Genomic DNA, 25,000 nt, shown 5'->3' with positions numbered 1-25,000 from the left:
CGCACTCTCATTCGCAACCCCCTTCATGTACCGCATCCAGTCCTTGGCCATGCGGCGCGTAGGGTGCTTGATGACGAGGTACCGCGAATTGGTTGCTATCTGCAGCCCGTTCCGCATCCCGGTACTGTACATACCGGACGAGATGTCGAAGCCCTGATCGAACAGTACGACACACCGGAGCACACCATCCTTCGGCCGGTAATACCCGAAGCACGTTTCTTTGACGAAGAACCACCGATTACGCCACTTGCTCCAGACGACATCGCTGCAGAAGTAGCTGCACCGTACGCAGCACCCACCGGTCAGGCAACCGCAAAAGTTACATCCCGATTGGCCGGCCCTCGTCGAACCGGTGCGCTTCTTGATCAGACCTTCCTTGCCCTTGTCGCCGAGCGCCGCAATGAACGACAAGTGTGATACTTCGAGAAAATTTACCTGCAAAACGAGATCACAAGGGTTAAATGGGGAAAGCTTGAAACGCGGGACTGCTCAGTTCACTTACCGTCCCGTGGAAATTCCGATAGAGAGATATGTTAAGTAGATTGTACAGATACTCCTCGAGCTGCTTCATCCGCTGTGGTACGGCATCGAACGACACGAGCGAATCCGGCTTCAGTGGAAAGCGTGGCAAGGCACTCTTCTTAATCTTTTTCAACGGTTTTCCAAGCTTCTGTTGCATAGCTGGCTACAATGATGACACACATACGGGACCATTGAGGGAAGGCACACAGAGAGATTAGTCCCCGGATATCTATACACCTTACTAACACCCACTTACCGAGGCCGTTGTCTGATGTACGGTATGCATATTCCGGAAGCTGTCCCTTCGCTCCCGGTGGCTCTTTGTGGGGAACGGTATGTGCAGCGAGGCGCGATAGGTCGTGAGCTGCTGGTGGAGGTTCCGGAAGTGATTATACCGCTTCTGGATAGTCCACGTGAACTGTCCATGTGTCAGCTTCACCGTGTACCTGCGGTGGATCCAATCGCATTAGAAGATGATTGTGGAAGTGGAACATAAGTAGCATAAGCAGGATCTTCACAAGGTACCTACAGGTTAGGGTTTAGCACGTGCGACGTAAGGTTACGCTCGTTATCAATGATCTCCACGTTAATCTCCAGCCCGGGGATGAAGATGTGTCGTCGCATCGAATCAAACTTGACCGGAGGATTGTAGACATAGTTGTACGGGATTTCGGACACCGCGGACCCACTGTCGGCGTCTCCTTCGCGTATGACCAGCACAGGGTTAGGTCCACCGATCGACAGGTAGGTAACGGAATCCGGGGCATCCAAGTTTTCGTCAAACTCTTCCGCCTCGCTGCGTAGTGAGTAGCAGGCCAGACTAGTGTCAAAAATACCACCGCCCGGTGTTACCGGTTCGATCTGACCCGTGGAGGGAGACGTTGTGGCCGCATCGTCACAGCTGAGCGCCGGATTTGATGTCCCCATTTCGCTCATGGACATCTGATCTATCAACGAGAATGAGCATTCGTTTATGAAATCACCAGTTTCCGATAGGTCGACTCCAGACAATCCCTTTTTATCTAATAATAAGGTCATTAGCTAATCGTTTGTATTCGTCTCACACATCGCACAGGATTCGGTCTTATCATATGAGGGCACACAAACACTCTGGTATACTAAACACTACTTAGTACTAGAGTACAGTGGCTTATCGCATCTACAAAAAAGGCTCAAGCAAATCTAGCATCTTGTTCACTCGTTTTGTATCGTTCATTGGGAATGTGATATCGCTTATCAATCGCAACAGCACTCTTCACCATTGCTAATTACACACCAACACGTTAATCCTTGTTTCAGCTCCCGAAACCCTTTATAAGCAGGTGCGCCACTCGATACTAATAACGATCGCTTCACTTAACACACATCTCAAACACAGACATTACACTCACTAACGGTCAAAGATCATCCTTCATTAGCTTACCAATAAACAGATAAAGACGCGCTTTCCTCATTTTAAATGCAAACTATGCAGCCCTTCAGGCAGCCAGCACTATCCAGCGAACTATCGCAACACCAAGCCCACCAAACCATTAGGGGTTATTTGCTCCGGTTCCGGTTAGCACAACTTGCCTGATTGCAGGACGCTCTTGTTTTGTGCATACGACGAACAAGGGTCGACGATGGATTGGATGGATTCTATCTTATCGTTCCGCATCAGGGGGTGCTTCGTTGTCGATCAGCGCCAAGTTACGATACCATTTATCAGCCTCCTATAAAGGTGGCGAAATGGACGAGGGACACGCTTACCCCTTACCAAAACAGGTGAAAAACGGATCGCGCTTCCGGCGGAAGGTATAAAGATTAATGATTGTCCGCAAAAGCTCGCTAGATAACTAGAACTCTTTTCGGGGTGATATCTTGACTTCCGGATAGGTCGCGATTCATAGCACTGCAAGCTGCAGCAGCTAGGATGTTTTAGTACAACCATTACATCAGTACACAAGCATGATAAGCACGCAGCCTGATAGCGGCTGACTAGATCGCTACGGCGGCCGCACCATAGTCGGTGTGAATTGATAGCGAGCGAAGGGGTGCCAAATGATGAAACCAAAGATAAGATATGGTACCCTGTAACAATGCCTGTGACACCTCATTACCTGGACCTGTTTCGCTACTTCTTCAAACTCCGGTTGATCAGTTTTTGAGTTACATTATGGTCCCTGGTTGCTGTTGGTAGCATTTGCCGTTTGATTGATTCGCTTCCTGTTCTTCAATCATCGTACGCCCCATAGTTTGTACAGCCCCTTCTCCAATGGTTTGCGCTTCAGTTTAGTCATCCACCAAACCGGCTGGTCAATCAACCGAAAGCGAGGATGGACCCCAAAAACTCAACCTACCGATATCGCGCAGCAGCAACGATATGCTCCGATGGACCGTTTTCCGTTTGTAGTTCGCATCCATCGCGTCCTCGTGTAGTCAACTGTTCACGTAGCATTGACTTCAATCACCAACCGTTCCAACTCCTCTCTCTCTCACACACATACCCCCTCTGTAACACCTGTCGTGTCACCAAGAAATATTTGAGTGAAGGTTCCTCTCGTCCCGTCCGTTTGAATCTTCTAAGCAACGCAGCGTGACCTAAACGCAAGCGATCGCGCGTGGTTTTCGCGGGAAGATCGGCTACTCCCAAGAAATAAACCAAGTCTTTGTGCCACAACTGTCACCTGTCGCCGCAAGAACCCGACCACGGATCTACCGAACGCGCGGAAAGCCCAAAAAATACTGAGAACAAACCGGGACCAACAGCATGGGACGCGGGTGAACTGAGCGAGTGGCTGCTACTGATAAGATGTCCCCGCGCAACCGCGCTTTGCCATATCGAGAGCGCACAGAAGAAGTGTGTTGTATGTGTGTCGGTGCCAGCTAATGCGTTGTCTACCGAACGGAGATGATAACCACAACGCACTCAACACGCACTGCCACCAAAAGTTGGCCGATGTATCCAATTGTGTTATTAACGCATTTATTATCATTTTTCCCCTACGGTTGCTAAAATCCTTATCAGAACGCTTGGGGAACGACGTTCAGTAAGGTTGGTGCGCGTGCCATGTCTATTTACTTGGTGTGTAGTGTATCTTGATCGTTTGTTTGGTGCGCGTGTGTATGGAGGTCCGTTTTGCTACGGCGATGTACACGATGTTGCGCTCCCCAAACCATTTCATGACCCTGACCCTAATAGAAAGCAGACTGTAACGATCGGTTAGCAAAACTAACCAGGTCATACCGTGAAAAACGTTAAATCTTAATGCATACACTATCTTATTATGTAGTGTAGATCAAACAGTGAATTCCAAATAAATGTCTGTTGATCACATATTCAATAATTAATAATTAGTTGATTGTAAATATTATTAATTAGCGGGATCGTGATCATTTATTTGCCAATTATCACCCATGTCGAACATCCCTTTCCCGTTAAGAATTGGAGGAGGAATTTTTTATCTTTTCTGTAGCTGAACAACTGCTCATTCGTGCAAAATCTACGGTCGGTTTCATTTGGTTTGATAGGGAAGGAGATATCTTCGCTGAGGAAAACTTCAAATCCTTCGATCTTCCAATCGTTCATCGTGTTTGTTACAAACTACTCATTATAAACACTTAAACAGTTTGAGTCAGAATCTTTTATTTGAATTAAAGTTGAAAAAACACTAAGACGGATACGAAATGGACTAGGAATTAAGAAGCCTTGTGTGACGTTTTCCATATCCAAACAACTATAAATATTTATGAGAAAAATATAGTTTTACAATCTTAAACACTACAAATTAATCCATAAAGATTAGTTTTATGAAAAGACGCCAGCCATGGTCTGGTGAAATAACGCCTCTGAGATTGAAAGATTGTGAGGAATTTCAAATTTTGCCATTTTCTTTTTTCTGGAAGCTGTTTAACATACCATAAAACCGGTGACTCACTGACTGAATAGCGAATGGAATGTTGTGTTTCGCTTACAATGTGGCCAGTAGACTGGCCGGAGCTGACAATTGACTAGTGTCAATTAATTGAGAGATAAGTGATGAGGGCGATAAGCATACACACTTGCGACTCTGCGTTGACTCTGAATGAAATGCTTCTATTCGTCGTTCAACGGTGATGTCACTCAGATGGAGGATAATGCATGAAAATGAAAATTATTGCAAATATGTGTCAATCATTACGTAATCGACGGATTATTTCTGCATATTTCAAAGTTCTTTGAACGATGTTAATTGTTTTAACATATCAAAAGATGCTCATCTGTTATTAGGACACTTCTTAATTTTCATTTCAATTAAATATTTGAAAAATTATACACAATAGTGTGCAAAGAACAATACAATAAAAAGAAGACCTCAAGAAATACTGCATAAAAACACGATCAGATGAACAAATTGAACGATCTAACTCATCTAATCAATGGTGACTTAAATGCTTCAGACGATACTGCAGCAATCCATGAAAACAACGCCGAGATACCGCTGGTTTCCCGCGTCCCGATCCGGTAGTAGGTCACACACAGATACTACGAATAGTATAACAACACAACACGAGCATCACATTGCTTCAATCTGGTTCGCAGCAGTCGTAACCAGCATAGCACAATAAAAGTAGACGGGATTGATACCGCCAATCGTTGTGATAATGCAATCTCTCCGAATTGGTAAAAGATGGTGTCAAACGCATTCTGTTGGTAATAATCGGACGATCGATACCTTGTGGTATGGTGGTCAAAAGAACATGCGCATCAAAACCTTTTTGCAACCTCCTTGAGACACCATCTAAAGTCTCGGCCGGCGGGACCTTGTCCCAGACTCTCTTCGGCCTAGCACAAGGCCGATGTTTGTAACGATGTATTCGGAGAGATCAAAATTGTTAGACCGGCCTAAGAATTCAGATGGTGGCTACTCATACCTATGCTAACACAGACGTACCTTGAAGGTGATCTGAAGGTAGCGCTGCTCACTACACTACAACACTACGATCGACGCTACAATAAACGTTCCCGGGTGAAGCAGAGAAATCAAACTCCATATCAAACTCAGTAAGAGGTTCCTGTATCACTATCCTGTTGAATGTTGTACTATGATTAACACCGCCGGCGATACACTGTGCACACTTCGTAACTGCCGTTTGCCGCCAGAATCAAAGCCCTTACAGCGGAGTGATCGGTTCACTTCAATGCCACGTGCTGGTGCGGCTGAGAAGGGACGAACGTCAACTATGCAATCATCACAGAGCTAATGGTGGTTGGCCTTCCCGAGGGGTTGTAGGGTGATATACTTCATTCGAACAACTGCACTTCACTCCCCCCCAACCATGGCATCCCTACATTGGCTCTATCAAACCACCTTCCAACCAACCGTTCCGAAGCCTCAAGCAACAACGTAAGCGACTCCACACGCGCCGGCCCCTCACTGGAACGTGCTCAGCAAGCCTCACTCCGTCTTTTTTTTCTTTGTGGCACTAGCTAAAGCAGCTGAGTTGACGTAAGACTCCGGAAAACGTTATAAACTCTTCGCTACTTTTTCATCCACCTTCTCCATGGTTCCCCATTGTCGTACACGAAATGAAATGCGGTTGATGGTTTCGATGTTTTTCCTCTGAAATTTCGGAGCTTCTACTTACGATTCTATCACGTCGAAGTTTATGCTACAGCAGCCGGGGACGCCTCGTGACCCGAAGGTTAGCGCGCAGCCGTTAAGGATTGGAGGTCATTTAAATTGTAAATATGATCACCGATCGCACAACGTCATTACACGCCTGCGTGTTAACAAACTCTGTGGCCACTTCACGGTTTTCACTAACGGAGTCTCCATCCGAGGGCTCCTACTGCTTGATTAATTTATGGAACACTCTCTGCTAGTCGGTGGCACTTGGTTCGCGATTATTTCTTCTTTGCCTCAACGCACACACAGCCCCACAATACCGCTGCAGGAGATTTATGCAGTCCAGCGATCTGGATGCTGGAAACGTCACCATAATAACGCTCTCGACAGCACAGCACAAACGCATTAAGATGAGCCGCAATCAGACACGACAAGACGCATCATCTTTTTTGGTACGAAAACAAAATAAACATAAAACTCACGAGATAACGGAAGAAGCAACGCACTCTATCTTCCGCTTAGCTGACTATTCCACAGATGAACAACGGGATGAGCACGAGGATGCGAGTTCGCAAACAAACGAAAGATGTTGCGGTTGTTACGGTTTATTAATAATAAGACACCGCGACTCGTTCAACCCTTTCTCTCGCGCTTCTCGGAATCGGTGACTCTTCCAGCGACATTCAGGTGTGTGCGTGTCCGTTCTCCCCACGCGCTAAGCTACTCGCGCACGCTCTTCTTGTGGGCAGATCGCGGATTGTTTTTAGAAAATCTTTAACCCGCTCCAGGTAAATAGATGGCCATCGTGCGTGCAGAATCCGTCGTGAACAATGCAAACTTGCAACTTCATCGCATAAAATCTATTTTCGTTAGTTTTGTATATTCATTTGTTTGTTTCATCTCTTCGTTTACAGTAAGATTCATCGAGCACGGCGGCATCACAAATCAATTAGTTCCACTAGATGCATCGTCATCAGAACTGGACAAATGGAAGATCGAAACGAAAATTGTTCCCGTTTCATTAAACAGCCCAAAACGGCATTCTTCCATGACAACGAAGGATGTTAATTGAAATCATCAGTTTGGTGCACCATTTCAATGAGATCGGTCTAAAATCGCCTTAGACTAAGAAAGGAGTTGTTTTAAGGTTTTTATCTTTGTTATGCTTTCTGTTAATTGGTTAGGTGATATCAGGTCCATAAGCTATAATTAAACTATTAATGTAGCATGAAATGACGAGATGTGTGACAAACTCCCATCGTGCCAAAAATGGTGGCATGATGCGAGAGCTGGAAAGGGGTGCAACTCCCAAAATAACGCAGAACTTGATTGCAGGAATGACTATAGAATCATGCAGGCATTTCTCATGCGTACAAGATGGTAGAAGCGATTAATTAAATGTAATTAAATCATCACCACACACGAACATGATTCGTGTTTCGCGCTGCCGGTCGAAAATCAACTCCAACTCAACCCGGCCGCCCTTGTAAACGGACAACGGGCGCGTTCGAAGCCCGCCCAAACAAAACCTGATGAGGCGGTTTGACAGTTCTGTTGAATCGGGTTTGGGTTTCTTGGAGCAAGTTTGCGGAAGTTTGCGGAGAAAAAAGGGCCATTCATTTTTCGAAAAGACTCGCTAAAATACGCGAAACTTACCCCTGCCGTTGCCGATAGACGATAGATCGAAGTAACCGCCGACAAGTGCATCCGGAAATGCAGCATCGCCACTGCTGGAGGGGGGCATATAGTGGATCATCTGGAGTCGGTTCTCGGTGCCATTGAGGGGCTCGTGGGCTGCGACCGGCGGGCGGACATGCTGAAGGAAAGAGACGGTTGCTGAAGAGGAAGGAAGTTCGAATGAGCGCCGCCATATTTACGACTCGTCTACCATGGAATGTGGTAAGCAGTGCTGGCTGGCGGTGATGCGGAGTAGCGGCAGATGACACAGGTGGAGGGGATTAGAAGGTAGGATCGGAAGGTAATCTTTTCAAATGAAGCATTTAAGCAGTGAAGTAGTCGAATCATATTAACCAGCAACTTCAGCTTGACCCGTGCTGCCTGAGTACTCCGCCAGGAGAAGGGCGCGGGGGGCGCTAACACCAGGTGGGTGTGGTTGGTAACACTGCAGCCAGTGTTGCCATCTTGCCAAAGAGACTTGTCATGCGCAGCAAGCGAACACCGGAAATGGCTAACCTAGGAAAGATTTTCATTTTTTCCCTCAACGTTTCATGCGTGCAATGTGCTTCTTGCTACGATTATTAGTTCACTTCCGATGCACTAGCCCTTTTGAGGCGCAGCTGCAGCCAACCATGTTTGGCAGCACTACTAGGTGCCGATGATCGCTTGCTCAGGTGTGCTGTGTGAAAAACAAAATGGAGGCTCCTGAACCGAGCTGAGTGTCAAGATTTTTCCTGTCAGCCTTTTTTGTTCTAGCCTTTGCAGTGTGAGGTAGTGCTTTCGAGGTAGCGAAGTAACGCCAAATCGCACAGGTTTCTAATGTGATGTGTAAGCACAGCCTTTATAGTGTTGAAAAATACTTTCTTTTTTAAAGTATGGACAAAGCGATCGGTTTTTCGATGTGAGGTGTAAGTACCATTTGTGATCACCATAATAAATTTTTTCTCGCTTTTTTTTTATTAACGCCATTAATGAAAAATTAACTTCACACACATTCTTTACCTGGAAAAGTAACTTCATTTCGGATTACGGTTTTACCAATTTCACATAAGTGTTTCGGTATTCTTAACACACAGCATAAATTGGGTCAGAGATGGCTTTACCTAAAGAAAGTGCGCACAACCAGCAAGGTGCACTTTGATGAAAATTGCTTGTAGGTAGTGGGGTGCTTTTCCCTTTTCACGGAACCGCACGATGGTATGGGTGTGTGAGATCAACTCCGCGAGGTATCGGATGGTGGTGAAGGATCTCGAGCAAATGGCGCATCAACGGGCTGCACGGATCGTGTGTATGTATTGTCGCCTACAAGCGTCCGTGCGTGCGTTGTTCTGGAGCACATTTGTTGGCACATTTGTTGAACCTTTTTTTTGAACATTTTGTTGCCAGTGGCGAACGATGCAACGAAAGTGGCTGTCTGGCTGTGCCGCTTGATGTCGCATAGGAAATCTGTCCGAAACAATAGTGCGTGTTTTTTTTCCGTGGGGGATGCAAACCGCCGTGAAAAGGGGGGATTTCGTAGGGTGTGTGCGCTGCCCTGTGACTGTGCGTTACAGAACAAGAAATGGAACTTTTCATTCATCAATCTGTATCGAATGGTAGCAAAGAAAACAAAGGGAAAGGCACACTGGATACTGTGGTGTGATCACAAAAGGTCAAACCATCGCTTCGAGCCCCTCCAGAACAACTTTTTTTACGTTTCGTCTAACCATTCACGAGACAGGGTTGGCAGATCCGGTGCGTCCGGGATGAACCACAGCTAAACGTTTTATCTTCCTACCTACACTAACGCTCGGAAACTTTCCACCTTCACACCCCCGGCAAACCCCGCACGACACGAATAGACCACCGTTTGTTTAGGGGTCGGTAAGCTGGTCAAGCGGAAGAAGAGCTTGGCCACAACCGCGGCCATTCTGCGGCCAAGAATCAAGTTAATCGGCTCCGGAACTCCGTTTTGTTGTAACAAAACATTCGTGCGTTTCGACCAAAATGACAGCGCGCGTGCGTGCGTCCGTGTGTGCGTGTGCTCGATTGTCGGTCTGCCGTGTTTTGGGTCCCAGGTAGAGCGCCATCTGCTTTTACGGTCTGCTCCGCACACGGGCCTCTTCCACAGGGACTACTTTAATTACAATCGATTGGGATCTTCCTCTTGGGTGGTGACGCTATCGAGACGGCTGTGCCCTGTGCTCTATTCCTTCTCACGGTTGTTGCTGCTGGTTGGTGTCTCTGTGTGTTCGTGGTGGGCAGCTGTTTCCCGGAGTACCGGGGAAGTTCACAGCATAGGAATGTATGTTACGGGGCGATGTTTAGTTCATGTTAAAAGTGTGTTCTATTCGCCACTAAATTTGTTCCTTTTCGCCTACTCTGAGTAATCATTTCCATACACCCTGAAACACATACACACGCACAGAGCCTCGCGATTCGCTGTGTGCGATTTCCGGGTAATCGACGAACACAGTGATGGTTGCAAGGGTTTTTTCCGAATCGTCGCCTTCTTGGTCTATTGCGGCGTTGGTAGCCATTTTGAATTTTACTTGGGTTAAGTTCACACACAGCGAGCTGCTGCAGTAGTGAAAGAGAGGTTAGGGTCAAATGAAAATGTGCTTAAGCTAGCAGAAGTGCACGAATAGTTTGCTGAATATTTTACCAAGTTACCATTTAGCAGTGTTGCTATGAAAATTCGTAGAGAAGCTTTTGGTAGTTTCAAGATAGAATATTGTGAAGTTCGGAGGAAAAAAAACGGAAAAGAGGTTATCGATTTCAGAGTTACATCACTGCTAAGTTCAGCCACTAATTTACCGTTTCTTTTCACTTTTAGATAATGACTTGCTGACGGAGCATCGAAAAGACTGTTGTCCAAATTGGCCTCGCAACTGATGACTATTCCTGATTCCTTTCTTTGGGCCGGTTGTACGAGTTTGTTCCTGCTTAAATGCAAACCAAGTTGAAGAACATGCATTTTTGATTCGTACACCCCATTGCAACCCCACTCGGTTCCTAAAAACAGTGGCGCAAGGCCGCGACCGCGACCAAAGTTTAAAGAGAAGATGAAAATTGGGCTCGGACTGGAACAGATCCGAGCACGAAAACGCACGGACTGGACAGCTGTCCCCTCGATAAGCGGGGTAGCGGAACAATCCGTCACTAGTGATCATCATACCTCCTTGAACGATCATCCTTCGGAATCCGGAGATCTGCGTTCGGGACAGAACGCCTCGGTGCTGTTACGACATCGCCGTTTAATGTATAAACGGCCAGGTGGTTTCACCTCGGGCAGTACCAAGTTGTTGAACACGATTAGGCGCAGGAAGCATCTCCTGCTAAGGGGGCGTACAAGCGGAAATCTGTCCACACAGAGCGTCGGCCACCACCATCGTCGTACCGTGCGTACTGTGTCGGATTATTTTCCGAAGCGCCTGTTCAAGGGAACGAAGTTATCCGGAACCAAAAAGTGTTTGTCGAAGCATTCGATTGAGAAGCAAATTTGTGCGCAAAACGTGGAACTGGTGGGAACTGCGGTTCCGGTGAGTGTCGAGGTCAGTGAAGAACCAGAAACAGTACCAGTCGAAACTAGTGATCAGTCAGCGAGCGCGGAAGAAAGTGTATCATCGGAAGTTCGAGGGGGAGAAGAGGAAGAAAAGAAGCAGGAAGCGATAAAGCGAGAAACGTTACTCGGTGAATTGAAGAAGGACCTCAAAGAGTATTGTTCCGTGCGTTGGACGTTTCGACTTGTGCTTTCGATGTTGCAAGAACGATTGGAAGAGCTAGAACGTAGTGTCGATGAAACGAATGATGGCACGGATGTGGATCAATCCAATTCGCAGGACAGTGGTGCGGAGGCGATCAATCAACCAGCATCGTCATCAGCAGCACCTGCCTCGTTCGCCGATGCCACCATTACCGATAATGGAGATCTCGATGTAACTTCAAACCAAAAAGAAACAGAGGAAGAACATGTAAAACGCGAAGCACCTGAATCACCGCCCTCCCCTGGAGAGGCGTTAGACGGCCTCCAAAGTCGTTCCTCGCCAGTGGCCACGGTCGACAGTGAGGCTGCTGTCGCGCAACAGAAGAAGAAATCGGGATATACCCCGCTAAAGACCTCCAAATCCGAAATCCTCGATCCGACGTACACCTGTGAAATCAAGCTGGAACCGCTTGAGGAACGCAAAGCATCATTCGTCGATTCGTTGCTTGACAAGTTCAATCTTCCACCGCCAACTATGCCGCTCACGAATGGCTTAGGTGGAGATGGAGGAGATGACGGTACGGGCGAGCAATCGCAGCAATCGCGGCGTTGTTTGCGCGATCGCACCAAGATTGCCGCTCGGCCACGGTACATTGAAATACCGGAGGAACCGCGGCGCGTACGCGTTTCCAAGGTGTTCGGTAAGCTGCACAAAAGTCTCAATCTGGATCTAGATAGTACCAACTCAAACTCATCGACCGAGTTCTATGGGTTCGATGAGGGTGAGGTGGTGAAACTGGACAAACCGAGCCTACCAGGTTTGCTGCCTACGCCGATTGTGAAGAAATCTCAACCCTACGCACCGTTTCTTGCCTACGGTACGTGCATCAGCGATAAGGAGGAGGATAGCCGTGGTGCCTCGCCAAGTTCCACCGCAACCATTCGCAGTGATTTGCTGCGTGAAAACGGGCTCCTATCTTATGGATCGCACCCACCGCGGTTGCAGTGTCCACTCCGGCCGAGTGACATGATTCGACCGCGTACCGTCGCCCAGAAGCGCATTCTTCTGGAACATCTAAACGATGTGCGGTATCCGATGATCGACAACGAGTCCAAGATTTACCGGTTTCTAATGATGAAAACGAAAAACCAGGATGAGCAGCTAGACTTTGAGCGGATGAAAGAGCTGCAAGACCAACAGATACCGTTCACGCGCGGCACATGGCGCGCACTGTCCTGGTTACGCACCGAGAAGGATCGCAACAATCTTCAGGCCGTTTGCATCGATGGCCGCTGGACCAATCTGACAGGATGTCGGGGCAATCACTCGAACAAGCTGCTAATACGTAAGAAAATGTACTCCGGCGTCGTACAATCATCGGCCGGCCGAAGAATACATTACATCAACAATTGCCACTGTCCGGCGCAGTTTCCCCCGGGAGTCTCCATCGATCTGTCGCTAATTGAGCCGCCGAAAAAACCCGCTATCCTTTGCGCCTCCAAGAAGGAAGAAGTAGATGATGACGAGCGAAAGTTATCCATCGGACGACCGAAGCTGCTACCGGATCGTTCTAAGGAATATCAGCATTATCGATCGTTCCCGGACACTAAACCGGGGCCGCTGTCGTCGAAACGCTTGCCACCGTCGGCGTTCGAGCAGGATCCGTATCTGGGGCCGCTGGAGATCTTTGAAATGCCAACGGTCGAACTGGAGGTGTTCCCGAAGATCGATCGTCCGCTCGACGGACTCGTTAAACCCTACTTGAAGATGATACTGCCGTACAGCGGCATCACGGAGAACTGGGCTCGTTTTGCCGTATCTACGCTCCGATCGACGCGCAGTGGCGACGTGCTGCCAGGCGAGGACGGTGAGCGATCGTTCATCTTTCAGGTACCGTACGCCAACGACGAACGGCGTTTGCTTATCCGTCGGAGGCTGATCACGCGCCCGGGTGAGGCCACCGTTTTGCGTACCAGTGGCCGTGGTGGATTTGGTGCCACCGATTTGGAACAATTCGAACATCAGCTTGAACAGCGGCTAACTTTCCGTGAAGCGATCGATCGTGCGCTCGAAAAGGGAGACCCCGCAACGGCGACACCGGTTGATGAGGACGAACAAATCTGTGCCGATGTGCTCAGTGAGCTGACGAATTCGGTGGCAATAACAATCGCCGAAGAGCTATTTGCAACCGATGATCCAGATTTAGATTATAGGGAGGAGGAGCCCGAGCAAAAGCCTTTGCTATCAGAACAGAAAAAAGACAGTGCTACTACCGTCGGCGATGATAAAAAAGCGGCAAGCAATTCAAAGGGTACGCAACCGCCAAACAAAGCAGCCACAGATTCCGCTCCCACCGGCAATGCGGCTCCAGAATGTAGCAAACCTGCGGCAAAATCGAAGCTGCTGTAAGTACATGATGATGAGCAGGACGTGATTCGGCCGAGGATCGCAATGGAGAGCGCTTATATCTTTCCGAAATGATTTAACTTGATTATATCTGTTCTCTTTTAATAGCCGCGAAATGAAACGTCTCAATGCGACCATCATTGAAAGTCCTAGCCAGCCGACCCTCGGTGGAACCGGTGGTCGTGATTCCTCGGTGACGGATCCATCAGCGAAGTCCGTCCATCGGCCATGTGATCCGCTGTATTGTGCCAAGGGATGTATCTGTGATGTGCTGGGATGGTCAATGTCGGCCCAAGCCACCATCAGCGAATCACGCACCAGCCACTGTCAACGCATCGATTGCGTTCTGGGATGTGTTTGTGGTTACGAGCAGAAACAGGTCAATCACACGCACGAAGTGAAGGTAAGGCTGCATAAGATTGGCCAAAACAACAACAACACACTCTACTCTTGTGATCACATTAATAACCGCAAATTGTATATCGCCGATACAGATGAAAAGCAACAGCGCCGGAGGAGGGCTGATTAGCGAACGGTCCTCACTGACGAGTGCCGACGTAAAGTATCTGCGGGAGAAGGCAACGGCTCGGCTAGCAAAGGAAGAACGCGAATTTACGCCGACCGTCATCCTAACCGACAATGCGACGGTGCTAGTGCGCAACACCGAATCAGAGACGCGGCGACAGAAGAAGAAACCGAAAAAGTATGACGATTACTATAATGAAAACAGCATGCAGAAACTGCTAAGTGGTCGGTTTGGGTTTGAGGACTATGTACCAGCTACACCGCCACACCTACCATCGGAGGAGATGGCACTGCAGGTCAAACCGTTGCCGCTCGCCGACCGGATGCGCCATGCGCACGTACTTCTGTACAATCTGAGCGCGCTCACCGTTCTCGAACCGTGGTGTATGGTGCATCAGCTGTACCGCTGCTACTGCGGTGGTACCGCAACGCAGGGTAAACCATTCAGCTTTCTCGAGGAAAACTGTGTCGACCAAACGTCGTGGGAATCGTCGCCGTCGACAACGACGTCGACGACAAATAGCCCGTGTAGTAGTGGTAATAATAACAACAACAACAACACTTTGAGCAGTTCCAGAATGGGCAAAATGATGATAACGAACGGCAGTAGTGTTCTGTTGCCGGAACCCAAGAAAGCAGCAGACAACGGAAATGCCGCATTGCCTTACCTTGCACCGTTCCCCCGTAAGCGTTTGTATTCGTTTGAAAAGATTACTTCCGAAGCTGCACGTCCCGGACGTCCGGGGCGCCCCCCTCACACTTCGACGTGCTCATCCGGTGGTAGTTCTGCCAGGAAGCGCGACAGCTCGGAAGAATCCTACAAACCGCCGAACGAGCGAAGAGTGAAGCGTAAGCAGAAAGCAAACCAAACGACCAACACCACCGCCCCTAGCTGCCCTTCGGCCGCTAATGGTGTTGAACTTGAGAGTGGTCCACGCCGTAAAGGAATCATGCGACGCCGTTTCTCGACCGGTGATTGGGTAAGGCCACGGCAACTTCGGAAACTGATGGAAGAGCAGCAGCATGCTGCCGATGCGCAATACAAAATTGTTGCCCGTCCGGCGCCGAAAGCCGGTATTTCGAATATTGTACTGAAGCGCATTCCGCACAAGGAGTCACCACCGAAGTTGACCGCATCTCCTCCGAAGCGATTAACTAACGGCACCACCAATCACCGTGACGATAACGAGTTGGAGAGAACCCCCCTTAAAACTTCTCCGACGGTCTCGCAAACAGCTCAAATCGTGCTGAGTGATTCCTCGGAAGATGAGCATCTACCGGTGGTGGACGGACGCCGCAAACAGAAGTTCACTTCCACAAAGACTCATGTTGTCCGCCCGTCCGCGGTACCGACCAACGGCAGCAACAGTGTGATGACTGAGGCTACCAGTGTTACTAACAGTACTGTTGCTTCTTCAACTGATACTACTACTTCTAAAAGTGCAGCTACCAATAGTACTACGAATATTACTAATAGTAACTCAACTAATAGTGTTACCACCGAGCTCGCCCCAACTTTAGTGGTTACGCAGCGTCAGCTACGCGAACTCATCGAACGAGAGAAAGTCAACCCATCACCGGTCCGCGCAGGACAGCGCCGGTTGCAGAACGTGCATTTGGTGGACCCGACCAATGGTTATGATGTACTATGTACACCGACCATGCGACTGGTGATTTGCGGCAAGAAAAAGGCATTCGTCGATGTTCGCATGCTGCGTCGCCCAGGCGTGTTGGACAGTTTGGTCTCACACTCCAATGCCATGGTGTACATCGTGAAGATACCCATCAACACCACCAACACCATTCCCAGTGCGACTCTCGGGGACGTAACGATGACGCCCGGCTGCACTGTGCCACCGGTTACCAATGCCACTCAAGGTCCCCCAACGATGATGCCACCGACCACAGTGAGGCGTATTCTCGACCGTCGTCATTCCGTTGCCCACGTACGAACGCCCAGTGCACCTTTTCAGCAACAGCAGCAGCAGCAGTTCCATTCGTCGGCATTCAGGGCGCCACACGCTAGGCGACATGAAGTCGATGATGATCGTGATGAGAACTCGGTTGAAGGAATAGCACCACCCGATCAGGACCAGCTCTTCTCGTTGATGCGCCACGTCTCAACTTTGCTGTCGCGCGACACGCCCTGTCTCAGCCAGGTGAAGGCAGGCATCCTGCACATCTGCCGCTGGACGGCACTGGTAACCGCGTTCGCCATTGGTCAGGCCGACATAATTGATGTGACGTACCAGAACGGCAACAAGCAGACGCTGATCTGGATTAACCGGCGGCCCAATACACCGCTGCTGCTGCGCAACTACAAGTCGTACACTAGCGCACGTCAGCTGTGGCGACGGTACGGTCAGCGTGCGATGCAGAAAGATCACGCGACCTTGCAAGCATCACTACTGTATCGCATGATAATCTCCGGCATTGATAATCCGCTCAGCAATCGGCATCTAGGGCTCGTCCTGTACGGTGGTTTGCACTACTGGCTCTTCTGTGGGTTCATCAAAACACCGAAAGATCAAAAATCTCTGCCCTTGGCTGAAATGAAGGCAGCACTTCCGATCAGGGAGCTATCCGCGTTCGGTCTGTTAAAGAGTTTCTCCGATAAGGGAAGTTACAGTTCTGCTGATGTGCATTACAGGCGTCCCCTCGAGGAATCACAGATTGATCCGGAAATCAATCCGGTTCGTCGATCCGTTCCTTCATCGACCACCGGTGGGATGCCTGCTATTCGTGTCATTCCCACCAGCAGTTTGCTCGAGAAAAGCACCCCAACGGGGTCGTCAAATCCCTCGGATACTAAGCAGAGTACCACCGGCAGTGCAAAATCAATAGGTCGCCCTTCAAACATTCACATCGCTCCCGCTTGCCCGAGTACTGATAGTACGGATAGACAAGACCGGAGTAGACATTGCCGCTGGATCAAGCTCTACATAGTGGATGATTTCACCGACATGTACATCCCATCGTGGAGGTATTGCATCCAGCATAGCCAGCTGATGAAGGCGATCCAGCATGCTAATCGGCACCGGGCTGTGCGCTGTCTGGAGTTTACGCTATCGCCGAATAATCGATCCACGAAACGATCTCGAATACTGCCGCGTATCTATGCCGCACCCTATCAAGACAACAGCATCTACGTGGGACCGTTCCCGATAACTCAAACGCAGACCGATATCATGCTGTGCGTTGCCAGTGATGGATTGCTGTATACGCGGGAAGAACACGAACGGCGGCACGGTATTGCAGTTGACAGCGGTGCGAAACGAACCAAAGGACTCTGGATTGAGATGGCACCGGAGGCAATGGAGCTGCTGCAGCGCCAGCTCGATCGTACGAGGGTAAAGCGGAACGCAGAGGGTGTGCCTAGAGCGAAAGCATCAACTTGCTTTATCTCTCCCGCTACTACCGTTACGTTGAACAGTAAACCTCCCACAATCATCGACACACCCGCAGGCACGGTTAACCCAGTACGACTTGAACCGAAAGGTGTTACGGATAGAAATGCGACTACAGCGGCGTCTGCAATCGCGGCAACGGACCAGCGATCTCTATTGAAACGTAACCAGCCGCCCGTTCCCTCCGGTATCGCCACATCGAAACCAGCAGTGCCTGGTGCGGTGGCTGAAGGTAAGCCAACGATCACTCGGACGCCTTTGCATGCTAATGTCCGGCGCATAGCGATACCCTCGACGGATCTGGATCGTTTTACTGTAGGACCGAAGAAATCGCGAGGTGACGACGATGACGACAACGATGATGATGATGATGATGAGATAGAAAAGGATGGGGACGATTATGAAAAGAGGAAAGAAAGTGATATAGACGCGCAGTTCTCATCCTCCTGCGCTAGATCCGTTCCATTTTCGGCGAAGAAAGCGGAAGCCTGTGCTGATCCGGTTAATGATTTCGTGGCTGAGCCTGCAAAAAAAGATGACACCGATCGGTTGGCGCAGTTACTCGAGCAAACGATGCAGTACACAGAACAGGAACAACGCAAGGTGGAGCATTTGATCAAGTCCAGCCGGCCCATACCGGAGGATAAGGTAAGTGTTGCAACAGAAATATCAGCAACACCAACAACAACAGCAGCATTAGCCAAGGGTGGTGAACAAGATCGAACGATCGTCGTCCCCATAACAATGAACCGGAAGCGTAAATCGGTGGACGTGATCAACGGCGATAGTGCTGGTGGTGATGGTGAGGGAAAGCAGCAGCAACAGCAACAGCAACCACGGCCCGTTGTACCCGTTCAAGCGAAATTCATTCGTATCGCTGATTCGACACGCATCACGACGAAGGAGCTTCGTGGTCCGATTTCGATTGTCTCAGCTGCACCTACTGCAGGACCTGCCAAAACCATCACTTTCAGCCTGCAAAAAAATGGTCTATCAAGAATGTCGATAGGATCGGCCACCCCTGCCGGTCCTATCGCGACACCCGCCGTTGTCCGGTTGCAAAGGAATGCCCTTTCGAGAGTATCCTTGCCGCTGCCCAGCGAACCATCAACGAGTGGTGCAGCGTGTTCTGTGCAGGCGGTTGCGAAATCGACCACACAACCACAAACGCCTCCGACTACGACCACGCAACTGGGGTCCAAACCCGGCTCGGGTTCGGAGGTGCAAATTCTACGAAAGATACCAATGGTTCGGCGTAACTCGGTGCTCACCTTGCACGATATTAAGCAGTACACCGGAAAGTATAAAATTATCATCCCCCCCAAACCGACTGCTGACGGTGACCCTACTGCTGCTTCCAAACCCAATCCAAATGGAATCACTGGGAAGTTTCGGTTCAAGCCGACCGGAAGCAGTCCAAAGAAAAGAAAGTTACCCGCTGAAGGCACCGTCACGCTACCAGCAGCTTCTACAGCAGGTGGTCTGGAGGCAAAGAGTGTTGATGCAAAACTGAGTGATAGCCTGCCAACTGGCACACCTGTAAGCAGCGGGCAAAACCAGCATCAGAGAGTGAAGAAAAAAGGAAATTCAACGGCCCCTACTCAGCGTACAGTGGATCCATCGTCACTCTCAAAGCCGTCAACATCCAAAATAGTATCGGAAACGGCGAAGCGGAATAGAAAACGTACTGCGAGTAATGCAACTTCAACAGCTACCGAGGATGGGGCACCCGGGGCCTCCAGTTCGTCCAGTGCAGTAAAGCGGACCAAGCCAAGAGTGGGAGATGGAATGTCCAACAGTATCGCACTGTCGAGTATACAACCGGAGATGGAGGCATCACTGCTAAACAAGTCGCATAAGGAGGGCATCCTTGTGTCTAATGTACCCAATCTAGGTATAGTAGAGGTAATTCGACTGCAAATCGTGGGACAATTCATCCTACGACTGCCCGAGATCACCTCTCAGAAGCGGTCCGTTATCGTACCTAGTTTGGAGTCTGCTGCCAACGTACTGAATGAGTGAGTGATTTGTTCATTTAAACTCGTATTGTCTGCTGTAGGAGGAGGACTCCCTTCCACTAACCACTCTGATTTGCGGAACACCTCGGTTCTCCCTTTTTAGGTTCATTCAACTGAACACCTATGCTTTCCTGCCGAGCGACCTGAAGATCGATTGGACGTTCCAAGAACAGACGCAGCCCCTGTCCGATTCGAAAAAGTTACGCAGCATCATTAACCAGCGATGTGTAAGTGTTTCTTCGACGTAACGACTTCACTGTCCTATCACGGCAAACCTTCCTTCAAACACACTGCAGATTATAACCAAATATGGCATCGTGGACTTTTCGACCAAGGGAAAACTCGAAGAATTTGAACGTGCCATAACACCGAGGGATCCGGATTTGGTGCATCAGGTGCTGGTGCTGCGGCTGGCCATGCTCTGCTATCCGAAGACGACGTACGAAAAGCACAAGACCAGCTGCAGCGATGAGCAGATCGTCACAAGGGTAAGCGGCAGTGGGTCCTGCAAAAGTGGGGTTACGGTGAAACTTGCTCTCGGATTCCGTTTCTGAAACCATCCTTTTCCCTTTGCTCCTCTTGCCCTGTTCTCACCGGTAGGCAACGGAAATCATCGCCACGTTGACACAATCCACCAAAGCCAAGATGCAGGAAAAGGCGTTCTACAAGAAACTGGTGGAAGAAAATAAGCTAAAGCTGGCACAGTTATCGAAACAAAACCCAAACGCGGTAAAGCAACTCAACAGCGAATTGATTTCGGTGGTCGTCATCGATGATGAGGATGATGTTAATGGTGATGATTAGAGTGTGGCCATTATATTAGCTTGCCGACTCACAACCCAGTGCAGCACTGGAAGACGCTTTGAGGCAAAGTATTGTACAATCCTGCGGAAAGTGATGCGTGAAAAGTGAAAGAAGCATTGTTGAGATTTTGCTGTAAATGACAAAAGAAATAATACGAAAGCAAATAATCCAAAGGAATTTTGGTTACGCTCGTCGCTGTACTAACCTATCCGCGATTGATGGCTTTACCTGATTATGAAAGAATATTGTATAGACCGTTTGGTTTAACAAGCCACCCCATCGTCTGTAATGCCCGACTCAACTTTAAAGATATCTCCTGTGGCCGCCATTTCCTCGGGAAGCATGAAAATTGGCTCCGGTTCAACCAGAGTTTCGGGTGCTCCAGCTCATCCGGTGGCTATCGTTGGTGAACGACAGAATCAATGATTGCTAAGGATGTTCTAAATATCGTCTTCCACTTCTTCTTAACGAATTTAAGTTTTTCGGTTGGTTCAGCAACCGTTCATTTAAATTGCACCAAGCGTGCGCGATTTGTTTACCAACCACTTCAATCCGGCTTCAAATGGAATTGCGGATTCAGTTACTAATTATCAAAATGGCGTTATATTACACTCCGATTCTGTCCCTGTTTGGTAGTTTCACTGAACACTAGTAGTTTTAGATATTCGTACCCATTTTCAAAGCGACACAGCGCACTTTAGTGGCCATTTGCAGTTGAAGTACACGAGTCGGCCCTTTATACGATAGCAGGCGGTTTGGTTGTTTATTTTTTTGCAAGAAATCAAAAATTCTCGAATTCTAGAATTCGGTCCACGATTTCGGACGAATTTCTATGCCCTCGCCATGTCCAAACGGTCATCTACCAGTGTTTCTGGTGAAGTGAAATATTGTGCTGAAACCCTGGAACACGTTTGTCGGCTGTGCCTATCGAATGAGCAGCTTGTGGCGCTCTTTACCAACGTTCGGGGACGCAACGCTTATTTTGTGCGGAAGTTCGTAAAGCTAGCAACGGAACTACTTCATTTCAAGGTTCGCTATCAGAAAGAACATGATTTGGCCTTTGTACTAATACCGCTTTCCGATTTTATCGCCTATTACAGTTTAACATAAACGATGCACTCCCCAATTTCCTGTGTAAACGCTGTGAACGTTCGTTGCTCGCCATTACTAAATTTAAACAGAAGTGCGATGAATCCTTAAGTATTCTTCGGAAAGCCAGCGACATTGTTGAACCAGCTGCGAGTAGTCACGTTAGCAAAAACCAGAAAAAGATAGGGGAGCTTGGGACGGTTCGAAGAGAAGATCAGCCGACGAAAGAACGGAGAGAATGCATCGAAATCTTACGAAAGGTGCGTTGGAATTGCTTAATAGGAGTAACACTCGACTAATGCTCTTTGCATGGTTTTAGCTACCATCGGCAATACGGGTAGGAACGTTAAAAACACGTGCCGCACGAGAAGACCTGGAAGAGGAGTGGCCCACAGAACAACCTGCATGCGGTATAATTGATCGTCATGCACGGAAGGCAGACGGTCAGGTTCATGTGAAAAGTAACGCAGACGAATGTAATGCCGACCCACCGATCTCTAAGCGTAACGAAGATGAAACCGGACATGGAGAGAGTGAAGAACGGCTTCTGGAGACTGATGAGGAATCGCGGCTCGAATGGGAATGCGTTGGAGAGTCGGACGAGAAGGTACCAAATAAGACAGCAAAGGAAAGGACCGTGTGTTCGGTTTGCGGTGCGATGGTGAACAACCTTACCGCACACATGGCCACGCACAGTAAGCTGCGGCCGCATCAGTGCGACCAATGCCCGAAAAGTTTCACCACACGGCACAAGCTGCAGACGCATATCAGCAGTGTGCATCTGAGGCGTCGCGATTTCAAGTGCGACATTTGCGGCAAGGGCTTCCTAGAGCGGAATCATCTTAAGGGTCACATGCGCATACACAGCGGCGAGCGGAAGCATCAGTGCGATCTGTGCCCGAAGACGTTCCTGTTTGCCGGTACGCTCCGCTGCCACAAGTTGACGCACTCGCAGGAGAAATCCCACGAGTGTCCGGTGTGTGGGAAGCTCTTCCTGATGCGTACTACGCTCAACAAGCACGTTCGAGTGCACAGCGACGAGCGGCCATATCGGTGCGACGTGTGTGACAAACAGTTTCGTACCAGTACACACCTGGCAGTACACCGGAGGACTCATACAGGCGAAAAACCCCTGGTTTGTCGCATCTGTGGGATGGCCTTCGCTCAGCACAAGACGCGGAGTGTGCATATGAAATCGAAACATCCCGAGGAGCTGGTGCGTCTTAATTTAATTGATGAAAAGGGTCACCTAAAAGTTTGATCTCCGCCAATCTCGATGGAGAAAGGTCTTCCCGTGGAATACCCTCCTTTCCAAAAGAAGAAACGAAAGTAAAAAATAAATAAATCATATAAACACAAATGTACGTTGATTGGTTTGTTTTACACGGTGATGATTTATCGTAATTAGTAGTGTGTCTGCAACTAATCGCAGTGGCTTCCATATCCCGGAAGCTAGACAACAGCTTGCAGGATGAAAGGAGGATGGATATCAGAGACATGATTTTTACTCGGAGAATGATTTTCAAACTTACTCGAGCAGAAAAAGAGGTTCAAGATAATGAAAGTAGCCAGTTGTTCATCAAAAATTGAAGCCTCATTACTATCGAGGTGTTTATTCGACTTCAAGCGAATGGTACGCGGAAATAAATGCCAATAACCCCATGACCTTGCATTTGGTCACATAAAACCAATAAAACATTACCATCGTTTTAATGGCAACCGCACGTAGATGGCGATGGCGGACTGGCGCCGGTTCCTATGTTGCTCTATGTGAATCCAGTTCTAGGCATGGCTATAGTTTGAAATTCCTGTTTTCATCAACCATTCGAAAGTCGAGGCAAGAAGAATCGTTCTTTACCCCCAAAACCCGTCTCCGGTTACCCTTGGCCGTGAGCAAAGCGCATTGCACCCCCGCCTGCATTCTTGGTTCGTCTCTTTAATGGTCTTCTTCGTGCGTAGGAGAGGGAGCTATCCAGTTATTACTCGTTACGCACCTTCGATTTAAATGCAAGACAAATCAACCCATTCACAGTACATTTTACAATCACGCAGTCCTTGCTGAGAATTTCCTCCGCGAGTAGTGTAGGTTACGGCGCGCGCGTCTGTTTGAACTTTTTTTTGATGCAGCGACACAACGCACACCAACGTGCTCAGGAACCGGTCCAGAACAGATATTCAGGGGTAAGAGGCGTTCATCTTTGGGCCGGCCGACTTTACTGCGTCCTCGTCTCGTCCAGCAAGGATCTCCGTTCGTTCCGATAGGCTCGGTTTGTGATTTTGTGATCTCTTTTTGGTGTGTTTCTCGTACGAGTGATAAGTGCAAAACAGACACAGTAAACAACATCAGCGCAGCGCACATTTCGAGATTACACAGCGCGACCGTCGTCCAGTCACACCCTCTTCGTTGAACCGTAATCACTTCAACGTGGCCGTAACTCCCAAATAATCGTCCCAGCGGCAACGACGACGAGGAAACCACAGAGCGATGGCACAGAGGACAGCAGCGGCGTTGCGTCGAGTGTTTGTGTACGGGACGTTGAAGCGCGGGGAACCGAACCATCATCTGCTGGCGGAGGCCGACAACGGGTACGCCAAGTTCATCTGCAAGGGTTCGACGAACCGCCGGTTCCCGCTCGTCATTGCCACCCGGTACAACATCCCGTTCCTGCTGGACAAACCGGGCGCCGGTAGTTACGTAACGGGAGAAATCTACGAGCTGGACGAACCGCTGTTCCAGCAGCTGGACGTGCTGGAGGACTACCGCAAGCTGTACGATCGCCAGATTGAGGACATTAACGTGGGCATCGAGGGTGGCAATGTGCCGTGCTGGCTGTACCTGCTGCGCAACCCTCCGGACAGCCTGCTGAAGCTGCCAATGCTGACCGAGTACAAAAACTCCCTCGAGATCCCGTACTCGCGACGACCACCGGGAAAGGTGGACATCTTCGAGGAGCTACAGAAGGAAGCGTCCGCTTTGTGAAACCGGGTAGGGTGCGGGGGATTTTAAGGGGATGCAGGGGGAGGGGGGGGGGGATGTGTGAATTTTGGAGAATAGGGAACAAAACACCTCAACTAACCGTCGAGTCAATGCCATGGGTTGTACTTAGCTTTACGTTCTAGGACAACAAGAAATCAAATACAATCACAGTTTACATTTCAACTGAAAATCGCACAACGTCTTGTCGTCTAACCGGCTATTAAAGAGGACACGTTTGATCGTTCGCTTCTAATTAAGACGAAGACGCCAAGGTCAACGACTACTTAGTGCACCCGAGGGG

General features: G+C 49.0%; 5 protein-coding genes across 10 annotated transcripts in view; 4 read left to right on the top strand and 1 right to left on the bottom strand.

The window, feature by feature from the left end:
- LOC125953397 (phospholipase D2) overlaps positions 1-3,698 on the bottom strand; it is a 6,954-nt gene extending 3,256 nt beyond the window's left edge. Inside the window, exons 1-5 of the mRNA XM_049682951.1 lie at positions 2,862-3,698; positions 1,052-1,469; positions 779-968; positions 503-685; positions 1-435 (exon numbers count right to left, since the gene is read on the bottom strand). The exon at positions 1-435 is cut by the window's left edge and continues 345 nt beyond it. Of these exons, the coding sequence (XP_049538908.1) occupies positions 1-435; positions 503-685; positions 779-968; positions 1,052-1,469; positions 2,862-2,925 (1,290 nt within the window). The 5' untranslated portion in view covers positions 2,926-3,698. The remainder of the gene's footprint in view (positions 436-502; positions 686-778; positions 969-1,051; positions 1,470-2,861) is intronic.
- A 3,963-nt stretch (positions 3,699-7,661) lies between these two features.
- On the top strand, positions 7,662-20,932 carry LOC125953376 (uncharacterized). Of its 6 annotated transcripts, none has more exons than XM_049682888.1 (7): positions 7,662-8,009; positions 10,603-13,878; positions 13,988-14,282; positions 14,374-19,829; positions 19,933-20,056; positions 20,126-20,317; positions 20,430-20,932. In XM_049682888.1, the coding sequence occupies exons 2-7, from the start codon at positions 10,832-10,834 to the stop codon at positions 20,631-20,633; spliced, it is 9,318 nt and encodes a 3,105-aa protein (XP_049538845.1). In that variant the 5' UTR covers positions 7,662-8,009; positions 10,603-10,831; the 3' UTR covers positions 20,634-20,932. The 6 variants fall into 6 exon arrangements, with proteins under 6 accessions (XP_049538845.1, XP_049538842.1, XP_049538844.1 ...); XM_049682885.1 differs by having other exon boundaries at positions 7,662-8,075; XM_049682887.1 differs by having other exon boundaries at positions 7,662-8,088.
- A 456-nt stretch (positions 20,933-21,388) lies between these two features.
- Positions 21,389-23,060, top strand: LOC125953452 (zinc finger and SCAN domain-containing protein 21-like). Its single transcript, XM_049683056.1, has 3 exons — positions 21,389-21,662; positions 21,734-21,982; positions 22,042-23,060. Exons 1-3 carry the CDS (start codon positions 21,477-21,479, stop codon positions 22,981-22,983), a joined length of 1,377 nt encoding a protein of 458 aa, XP_049539013.1. The 5' UTR covers positions 21,389-21,476; the 3' UTR covers positions 22,984-23,060.
- Positions 23,061-23,810: 750 nt separating this feature from the next.
- LOC125953521 (troponin C-akin-1 protein-like) lies at positions 23,811-24,889 on the top strand. The gene has a single exon (XM_049683141.1). The coding sequence runs from the start codon at positions 24,208-24,210 to the stop codon at positions 24,700-24,702; it is 495 nt and encodes a 164-aa protein (XP_049539098.1). The 5' UTR covers positions 23,811-24,207; the 3' UTR covers positions 24,703-24,889.
- An 85-nt stretch (positions 24,890-24,974) lies between these two features.
- The window catches only part of LOC125953535 (putative gamma-glutamylcyclotransferase CG2811), a 988-nt gene continuing 962 nt past the window's right edge, over positions 24,975-25,000 (top strand). The window contains exon 1 of the mRNA XM_049683160.1: positions 24,975-25,000. This exon is cut by the window's right edge and continues 753 nt beyond it. The gene's annotated coding sequence lies outside the window, so the exon portion shown is untranslated.

The sequence above is a fragment of the Anopheles darlingi genome, chromosome 3 (genome assembly GCF_943734745.1).
Source record: "Anopheles darlingi chromosome 3, idAnoDarlMG_H_01, whole genome shotgun sequence".
NCBI classification, from domain to species: Eukaryota; Metazoa; Arthropoda; class Insecta; order Diptera; family Culicidae; genus Anopheles; species Anopheles darlingi.
Note: the sequence above shows the minus strand (reverse complement) of the source record. Positions and strands in the feature narration are given on the sequence as shown.